Raw genomic sequence first — 9524 nt, 5'->3', positions numbered from 1 at the left:
CGAAATCTTCGCCGACAACATTTGTGTAGTAAATAGTAGTATATAGATACGTCCACACGCTGAAAGAAGCATACTGTTTTGTAGTGAAATTGTGTAGAATATATCACCAAAAGGCATATTCAAAAGTTACGTACATTAGTTTTGTTTCTTACATTATCTAGTGACATTTCTTTGCTTTTAATCCAATTCATTACATCATGGCTATTGTCTTACATGGAAGTTGTTGCAAATGTTAACCACGTGTCCATCCGTAGACACTTCCATTACTTCAAGTTTACAGAAGTTGAGATTAAAACATTCGTACTTCTCGAAGTGAATCCTACAATTTTAGAATATTCCTGAGATAGTTTTTCTTGTGTGTGTGTTGTTATTTCTTGCGTAAAGAAGGGTTACTGTTGTGTTGTAAATAGTGGTTTCATACGACGAATATTATAGAACCAATCTTGAAATCTCATGTCATCAAAACCATATCAAGGTATCCTTTTCAGTTTCCACAGCCAAAAAGCTACATCAACTTACAAAATTTTACTCATTTTACCATTTGAACTATTTTGCCACAACCAAAACTCCATCAATATCTCTGAAGTTGTGAAAATACAATTAATGGGATAAAAGCTCAGAAAGGAGAACACGAAGGCCCATTAATATTGACAGAGCAATGCAATGATAAAAACAATAAAAGCCCAATAATTGAACTTATCGAAGCTCCTTGTTATATCTCAAACTCTGAATCATTTCCAGTTGTAGCAGTGTGCCTGCATCTCTGACTACTTCACCTTGACTAATTACCCAACTGATAACGTGATAAGTAATACCTGAACTGGAGAACATGTTCATGCACCTGCTGGTTTTCCTCTTGATCTCTATTTCTCATGAGCCATAGTTTAGAGAACCAAGCAAAACTATCTAGTAACTGAATCAATTACACTATTACCTAGTATATCCAATAACTATATGCATACCTTAGAGAAGCTTTTATCTGATCTAACGGTCTTAAATCTATTGAACAAGATTTTGCCGGTCGTTATTTCGTTATTTCAAATTCGATATCTTTTAAAATAAGAAACAAAATATTGTTAAATTATATTATGTTTTTAAAATAAAAAAAATAAAAAAAAAATAGTTACAAAAAGAATTTTTTAAAAAAATATTTTTGACGTCGTTAGCAAAACACTAAATCTTAAATCCTAATAACCCTTTAGTAAACCCTAAACCCTTGGATAAATCCTAAACTCTAAATCAAAATCACTAAACACTAAAACACTCGAGGGTTTAGGGATTAGTATTTAGGGATTTAGTGTTTTTCTCACGAAGTTAAATTTTTTTTTTTGTAATTACTACTATTTTTTTTCTTTTTATCTTTAAATTTTAAAAACATAATATAATTTGACAATATTTTTTTTCTTTTTTAAAAAAATATCGAATATGAAATAACACAATCATATTGGTTGGTGAACCCAAGAATAATTCTTTGGCAAATGGATAAGAATATAATAATATTTAATAATCTAATGGTCTTAAAATTAAACCAAAACAATTATAAATTACTGTAAAAAGTTAAAAGAAGGATGGTAATAATTAATATAAATAGTTTATCCACCTGGTAACTAATCACAACTCCACGACGAGAGGAAAAAAAAAAAAACTCAGAGAGACAACAATCAAATGGCCATGATCACGCGCAACACCGCCACGCGCCTCCCTCTCCTCCTCCGATCTCAACGCGCCGCCGCCGCGGTCTCTCACATCCACACGTCCCTACCCGCTCTCTCCCCATCGACGTCGCCGACTTCCTACACCAGACCAGGTCCTCCTTCGACCTCATCTCCTCCTCCGCCGGGTCTCTCGAAGACGGCGGAGTTCGTGATCTCGAAGGTCGATGACCTCATGAACTGGGCTCGCAGGGGATCGATCTGGCCCATGACCTTCGGCCTCGCGTGCTGCGCCGTGGAAATGATGCATACGGGTGCTGCTCGCTACGATCTGGATCGATTCGGTATCATCTTCAGGCCTAGTCCTCGTCAATCGGATTGTATGATTGTCGCCGGGACGCTTACTAACAAGATGGCTCCTGCTCTTCGCAAGTACGTCTTCTTTCGTTAGTGTTGTTGCTCTGCTTGTTGATAGGCGCGTTTGAATTAGAGTTTCGAGATATTGTGATTTGAGTGATTTAGTTTTGGAATTATCTCTTTCCTGGCGATTTAGGGTTCATGTATTCTGATTGTGCTGCTTGATTCGTGTCAAATTGAGAGTTACTGTATGATTGATTGTAAGACTGACCATACCGTTAGTATACATTGTATAGCGTAGATTCTTGAAACTTTGGTTCAAAGTCCTGAGCATACAGAGATGAAGAGTAGCTGCTGCACTATGCAGTGAGTTATATATCTCGTTTCATGTAACCTCTGTGCTTGTCTTTTGTGAGGGAGATAAAAGGATTTTAGATTATCTAGCTTGGGGAAACATGTGATCATGGGTTGGTCTTACTAATTAGAGGTTGGAGATTCATTGTTATTATTATGTTTTGTTTGATCTTATATGTAGCTCCTTCTGCTCACTGTTTAGAATCTTCCTTGCTTGGTTGTAATTGGGACCTGATTTCCATTTTATTGCGAGGTGTGTTGTTAATGGAAAATTGATATCCGACACACTTTGACAAGATTCCTTATTTTTCTTGTTTGATGTTATGAAGCTTTCATTCAGCTGCAGAGCCTATTTTCTTGAAATTAGAATCTTGTTGTCAAGAAACGTATGTCTATGTTTTTTTTTTTTTAAATGGTAGGCAGCTGAGCTTATATACTAATGATGCTTTTAGGCCCCAGACACTAGAGATAGAATATACACCAAGTCAATCTACTAGCTACAAGTAACCACGGGTTCTCAAAACATCAACCACCGAGACGTTCAACTTTTTGATGCATTTGATAGATGATTGATGTTGGTGTGGCTTTGCTCTTATGCTGAATTATCTATTAGTGATCGAACTAGTATTTAGGGATAAAACTCTCTCTTCAACCCACACACAAATCAAGTCTTGAATCTGGCAGAAGTCTTATATGTGGATCAGTTCAAATGTTTTAATGCTTCTGTTCTTGTTTATCCTGTTTAAAAGAAGTTTTTAGTTTTCTAATATCTCGAAACAATGATAGGGTTTATGACCAAATGCCGGAGCCAAGGTGGGTGATATCGATGGGAAGCTGCGCCAACGGAGGTGGATACTACCACTACTCCTACTCAGTGGTTCGAGGCTGTGACAGAATCGTGCCAGTCGACATCTACGTCCCTGGATGCCCTCCAACCGCTGAGGCATTGCTCTATGGACTACTCCAGCTTCAGAAGAAAATCAACAGGCGCAAGGATTTCTTGCACTGGTGGAACAAGTGATCAAAACCCTTCTTACCAATGCCAAAGCTTGGGGCTAAATAAAACGTGGACGTTTCAATGCAACGTTTATGGTGGAGATGCCATGTGAAAGAGTGCACTTTTAAGTTTGTTTGTGGAAACTTGAATAAACATAAAAATTCTGTTGTCCGACTCCTTTTTGTTATATCTACCAGTTTATCAGCTAAAAGATTCTTCTGATTCTTGTTAAATTATTCGCATGTGTGTGTGTAATTTATGCATAGACGAGCCAGTGGGCCTAAAGATTCTTTTGATTAATAGGGCCGTTAACATTAGGCCCATAACAACCCTAACCATAAAAAATTGAACGAGCCCATCTTTTTCTTCATATATTATAGAAAATCTATAAATATCAATCGAGAGAGAAAAAATTGTTTAGAGAGAGAGAGATCTTCGAGCCAGCGACACAGTATTGTTAATCGATCGTCGCCGAGAAAAGACGTAAGCAATGTCTAACGAGCACAAGAAAAGACTCGAGTCAAGGTAAACGAACTAACGATCGATTATTCTTTTCAAATCTTGTTTAATCATCAGTGTTTTAACTGATTACTCTTCCGGATTGTTAGGTTAGAGTGGGAAGGTTTCATCGAGACGAAGATCAAAAGTGATGGAAATTGCCAGGTAATAAATACTAATTAATTAATGTTTTCTTAATCCCTCCTTTATCACATCATTAATGTTTGTTAATTATTATGTTACAGTTTAGCTCTTTAGCTGATCAGCTCTTCAGGTGCCCCGAGTATCATGAGAAAGTTCGAGAAAGAATAGTTAAACAGGTATCAATCAAGTTTGCAGATTGTTATTTTTTTTTTATTTGTTAGCATCTCATGATGATGTTATATTGAATTGTTTCAGCTTAAAACTTGTCCAAAAATTTATAGAGAGTTTGTTGAGATGGACTCGAGTAAAAAAAGAGCAAACGATCTTCCCAAAGACTACTCCGAGTATGTCAAGAACATGTCCAAAAGCGGCGTGTGGGGTGATAGCGTTACGTTGCAGGCAGCTGCTGATACGGTTAACTTCTATATAATAATCTCTTCACTTTGGTTTTTTTATTCTCTCGCTCGTTTTTAGCTCAATGAACAAGTATTCGCGATTATGCAGTTTGGGGTGAAGATAGTAGTCATTACGTCAGAGAAAGAAGTACCTTCCATGGAGATTGTTCCCAAGTCTTTGACGCTCGAGAGAGCTGTTTACTTGAGCCATTTGGTTGGGGTCCATTACAACTCCATCTACTTGAAAGGTTTGTTCACTTTCTTCTTATCCTGGAGAGCATACCGTATATAATCTTTCTTCTTCGCAAGTCGTATTGTTCATCTTGTTGGTTGTTTCAGGTTCAGAGACAGATCCTGCTCCCTTGGAGCTTCCGGGGAAGAGTAAGAATAAGAGTGAGAATAACAAGGAGACACAAGGGAGGAATGAGAATGACAAGCACAAGAACAACGAGAATAAGAAGAATGACAGAAGCAAAAGTAAGAAGAAATAGCAACATGGAGGAGGTCTATTAGTACTACCACTACCAGATACCTTACTATTCCCCTGAGTTGTTTCAAACGCAAATATCTACATTTGTGCTTGTTGTTTCATTTGGGAAACATATATGCTAAGAAGTTAGAGCCTAACTTTGTTGCTTTGACAGTTGAGAGCATAATAAACTTTGTCATCTTCAAAAGCCAATTTATTGGAACCTTAAAGAAACAAATAGCTTGAATGATCCATCATTATTCATTACATTACACAGTCCAATATGTGACTCAAAGCCAGGTCTGTCACTAAAGAAAAAAACACTCAAGATTTTGTTTAAGAGCGTAGAGTACTCTCTTTTGTATGATTATTCAGGTGCTAATGCTTCTTGAGAGCGTTCATCTTGTCTCTGAGGTAATAAAGTTTCGCTCTTCTTACCCTCTTCTTGTCCAGGACCTTGATCTCCCTCAGGTTTGGCGAATACCTGTCATCAAAACACCACCACTCACATATCAGCATCTGTTCTCATAAAATGAGCCTTTGGTGCATGCTATATGAGGCTCTAGAAATGTAAATCAATCTTTGCCTTTATCCCAAGAGAGAGAGAGAGAGAGAGAGAGAGAGAAAGAGGGAGGCCAGAAGGTTGAGATACTTACAAAGGGAACATGGATTCGACTCCCACTCCAGCCACAAGCCTTCTAATCCTAAATGTAGAGTTAAGACCAGCATTACGCCTTGCAATGACAATGCCCTTTACGATTGAAACACGTCTCTTGTTCTCAGGCACTTCCTGTTTCAAACCAACGAAGTTAAAAGAAACAAAGCCTGTGAGAATACAATCTGGTTATCTCTCTACGAGTTTCAATAGTAGTTACCACTTTAAGCTGAACAATGTAACCGGGCCTTATCTCCGGTATCTCTCTACGAGTTCTCACTTCCTCCACAGCCTCCTTGTCTACAATCTGCAGAAGGTTGTGACTTCTGTAAACGTGAAGTGATTAATATATCCATGACCAATCGTTAAAGATTGGATTGTACCTGCATGATATGCTTGGCGGTTTTATCAAGCCGCTTGAACTTGATTCTCGGAGGCGCATCAGGAGCTGACACAGGGAATCCTTGAGGAGCAGACTGAACAGAATCTCCAACGGTGGAAAAGCACCTCGATGAATACGTTAAGTTATGTTTCTGCCAAACATTATGCCAATCACCATTAAAAGCCAGAGAGTGTCTAAACTAAATGCCAGTGTGACCAAAACATCCAGGAAAGCTATAAAGCAGAACAATTTGTGAAAGCATATAACTTTGAAATAACAAGAGCACGAAACTGGTTCCTCTGCATCTACATAACCTATACTACCAAACGAGATAGACCCAAGAGAACCAGCAAATAAGAAAACAAACAAAAATCAATGATGCTTGAGACATTTATACTTTCAGTTTCACCTAATCATCATCATTTTCTATTCTGTGATTACCATAGCGATCAAAAGCCCCCCACACATAAGCAATCTGAGCTAAATTTGCTACTCATCAGTGTTCAGCAAGACCGATCCAGTAGCAAAGTTTCTTCCTTTTACACAACCCATTTGGTAAATAGATCTCTATTGGTAACTAGTCATCCTCCACGTTTCTACAAACCGATAACAATATCAATACACCATGATTAGAGAGAAGTGGCTTGCTTACAGGTAGTGCGGAAGAGAAAGAAACAGCCTTTGTCAACGAACTAATGAGATACTTCGCTGGCGAATCAAAAGCTCCGGTGGAACGGGAAGAATCAAACCCTCGTACACTCCTCGATTCATTAGCAGGCAAGGTTGGAGAAGAAGACGAAGTGAAACGAGGAAGAGTGTTGGCGTTTGAGAAACGGTTCCTGTGGAGCAACCTTGTACTGCTACGAATCGATTGCATCTTCTCCGCAAAGAGGGGGAATTCGATCCAATGCCCCTGAAGTGATCCAAATCTGTAGTTTGGAAAGGTTTACAGCGGAGTTTGAGCTAAAGCCAAAAACCCTCGCCATCTTCTTCAGGGTTCTTTTCTTTATTGGTAATTTGCATATTAACCCCTGATGTTTTATGATTTACGTCAAATGAACCCTTTACTTTTTCCTCTTTTCATTTGTAATTTTTGTGCCCTGGCTGATTTGTTTAAGGTAATTAACTAATTATAGAACATTAATTAGTAATTCCAACGCGTTTTAGTTTTCCTTTATCACATCCAAATGCTAAATGTACAACTAATCAACAGTTTATTATTCTTCACCGTCTGAAAAAAAAAATGATTTGAACTTTCTAATTTTGCTGCAATGAAAAAAAGTCTTCAACTTTTCCTATCATCAAATTAATTCACAACTAATTTTTCTCAATTCCATTAAGGAAACGTTGAATCCGTTAATAACGGTTTCTTTTGCTGTCTTGTCTTTGTAATGAGAACAAAAAAAACACACGTTTCTGTAGCCTAAAGTCTCATTCTGCATATTGATTTTACACGCAAAATGTGCTTTTCTTACAAAATCATCCGCAAAATTTCAAAACAATGTCGGATTCATATATCACTATATCTAAATGGGCACTGTAGTTCTGACTGATTCCGAAACTACATGGAATTTTAAAAACCGGATGTTATTAGCTCGAAGCAAAACTGAACCATGCACCAAGCTATTTGAACATTGGAGCGTTACAATTGGAAGTAGTGTGTAATGATTTTCGTACCACATGGTTTATGTACTACTAACTTCTAGTTCGGTTCTTGTATAAACTTCTATTATCAGTTCTTGTATTTATGTATTTCAGTTTAGCTTATATCATATTCTTATTCGGTTCAAATTAATCCAAGTAGCCATCACTTTTATCTCCACAGATTATAATCAAATTTCTGGTTAAATTTCGATAAGCGAAGAAGGACAAGAACAATCTGAGAAACATCCATAAATAGAATATAATAAAATCATATTATATCAAAAGAACAATATCGCAAAATCATCTAGAAATGACAAAGACACAAATACTCATCCTCATATATATATATATATGAAGGTATAAGAATACACACCAATAATGCTATAAAGTTTTCAAAAACAATCCACTCTGTACGAATCACCATCGCAAAGACTTTAGATCCGAAGAGCAGAGCCGAACACAAGAGCAGCGACGGCTGCAACACCAGCTGACACGATGGACGGCGAGAAGGCACCAGATCCAGAAGTAGGGCTTGGCGCCGGAGACTCGGACTGAGCCGAAGCGACGGTAGCAACGACGGAGACGATCACCGCCACGAGAGCAACAACGGAAGCCTTTGAGATCGCCATTTCAGAGATTTGTAGAGAGAGAGAGAGAGAGAGGAGGCTAGGGTTTTTGTTGATTCGAAATGTTTTAAAGCTCTCAAGGTTTTTTTGGTGAAATTAGCAATGTGATGAGGCGTAGTATATAAAGAGGCTGAGCATATCCGGTTTAGCTGGGTTTAGGTAACCGGACTTTCCAGCATTAGAAATCCTTGCAATAATTACAGCTGGTCCACCTGCGGGTCCCGCGAATCATGACGATCAACGGTTCATATTCTTCCAGCGTGGATTTCGACAGGTCGTCATCTCTATGTTACGGCGTCGTTTTAAACATATGGGCCGTCTTTTGAACGCTCACCCAGGCGCGTGCATCTAAAAGAACAACGGTCGGTGAGAATGTGATGGTGGTTTAGCGCGTGAAAAAAATATGATGCGCTGTCCATTTTTTATCAAAGTCACGCGGCGCGGTGAAGGAAACGTGCGAGATGTGCAGGCAGACATGTATTTGTTGGAGAGAGTGGGAATCACATTGTAATAAGATGATGGTGTAACACGGTTTAGTGCTAAAGAGCATTTTAATTACGTAGAAGACATGTCTAGAAGAATAGGCGGTCCTTAATTTCTCCAAGCAATGTTGATTTTTCATTACATTTTAGGGATTTTTGTAAACTTGGTGATTAAATATTCTATTTTTGTGATTGGGATATTTATAACGAATTTTCCATAATTGCCATTTTTGTTCAAAGTAAAACAGCATTTAAAACGTATACGTTCTGATTTGTCTACCTTTTGAAAAAAATTGCGGAAAATTAGTTGAATGGATAGAAAAATTTTCTTCCTTTTTGTGTGTGGTGGTGAACATCAGTTTGAAGAAGGACAAAAACTACTTTCTTCATTAGCTTTCAATAAGTTGGTGGACTCTCTTGAATTTCTCTCTATTCTTATAACACTACAAGAAAACGTAGCAGTAACAACGGCGGTTTACGACGAAATTATTTCCTCGTAACTTTACATGGGCTTTACAACGCAATTACGACGAGACATTATTTCGTCGTAAACTCCATGGTAATTTACGACGAAAAAATTTCGTCGTAAAGTCAATGTAAGTTTACGACGAAAGTACGTGGAATGCGAAATAGTTGTAAACGTTACATCGACATTACAACGAATCATGTTACCGTTATATAAAGGTGAAAACGTGCATTCAATGTGCTTTAACTTACCTAAATTCGTTGTAAAGTCGTTGTAAATGTTCCATGTAAAATCCATGTAAAACTTTTCTTGTAAAATCATTGTTATATTTCTCTATATATATATGTCATTTCCCACAACTCTCTTCTTCACAACACACAACTCTCTTCCTCTCGAACCTGAT

The 9524-nt window shown here is 37.7% G+C and overlaps 3 protein-coding genes across 3 annotated transcripts; 2 read left to right on the top strand and 1 right to left on the bottom strand.

Moving 5' to 3' along the window:
• The first annotated feature begins 1628 nt into the window (after nucleotides 1-1628).
• LOC106335690 (NADH dehydrogenase [ubiquinone] iron-sulfur protein 7, mitochondrial-like) lies at nucleotides 1629-3596 on the top strand. The gene is made up of 2 exons (XM_013774270.1): nucleotides 1629-2084; nucleotides 3150-3596. The coding sequence occupies exons 1-2, from the start codon at nucleotides 1666-1668 to the stop codon at nucleotides 3382-3384; spliced, it is 654 nt and encodes a 217-aa protein (XP_013629724.1). The 5' UTR covers nucleotides 1629-1665; the 3' UTR covers nucleotides 3385-3596.
• A 171-nt stretch (nucleotides 3597-3767) lies between these two features.
• LOC106335691 (OTU domain-containing protein DDB_G0284757-like) lies at nucleotides 3768-4952 on the top strand. The gene is made up of 6 exons (XM_013774271.1): nucleotides 3768-3885; nucleotides 3969-4023; nucleotides 4104-4178; nucleotides 4258-4416; nucleotides 4507-4645; nucleotides 4737-4952. The coding sequence occupies exons 1-6, from the start codon at nucleotides 3851-3853 to the stop codon at nucleotides 4886-4888; spliced, it is 615 nt and encodes a 204-aa protein (XP_013629725.1). The 5' UTR covers nucleotides 3768-3850; the 3' UTR covers nucleotides 4889-4952.
• A 113-nt stretch (nucleotides 4953-5065) lies between these two features.
• On the bottom strand, nucleotides 5066-6893 carry LOC106335689 (50S ribosomal protein L19-1, chloroplastic). Its single transcript, XM_013774269.1, has 5 exons — nucleotides 6556-6893; nucleotides 5905-6054; nucleotides 5742-5828; nucleotides 5523-5656; nucleotides 5066-5350 (listed from the first exon to the last, which is right to left on the bottom strand). The coding sequence occupies exons 1-5, from the start codon at nucleotides 6778-6780 to the stop codon at nucleotides 5245-5247; spliced, it is 702 nt and encodes a 233-aa protein (XP_013629723.1). The 5' UTR covers nucleotides 6781-6893; the 3' UTR covers nucleotides 5066-5244.
• Between the last annotated feature and the right edge of the window lie 2631 nt (nucleotides 6894-9524).

The sequence above is a fragment of the Brassica oleracea genome, chromosome C3 (assembly GCF_000695525.1).
Source record: "Brassica oleracea var. oleracea cultivar TO1000 chromosome C3, BOL, whole genome shotgun sequence".
In the NCBI taxonomy this organism is placed as follows: Eukaryota; Viridiplantae; Streptophyta; class Magnoliopsida; order Brassicales; family Brassicaceae; genus Brassica; species Brassica oleracea.
Note: the sequence above shows the minus strand (reverse complement) of the source record. Positions and strands in the feature narration are given on the sequence as shown.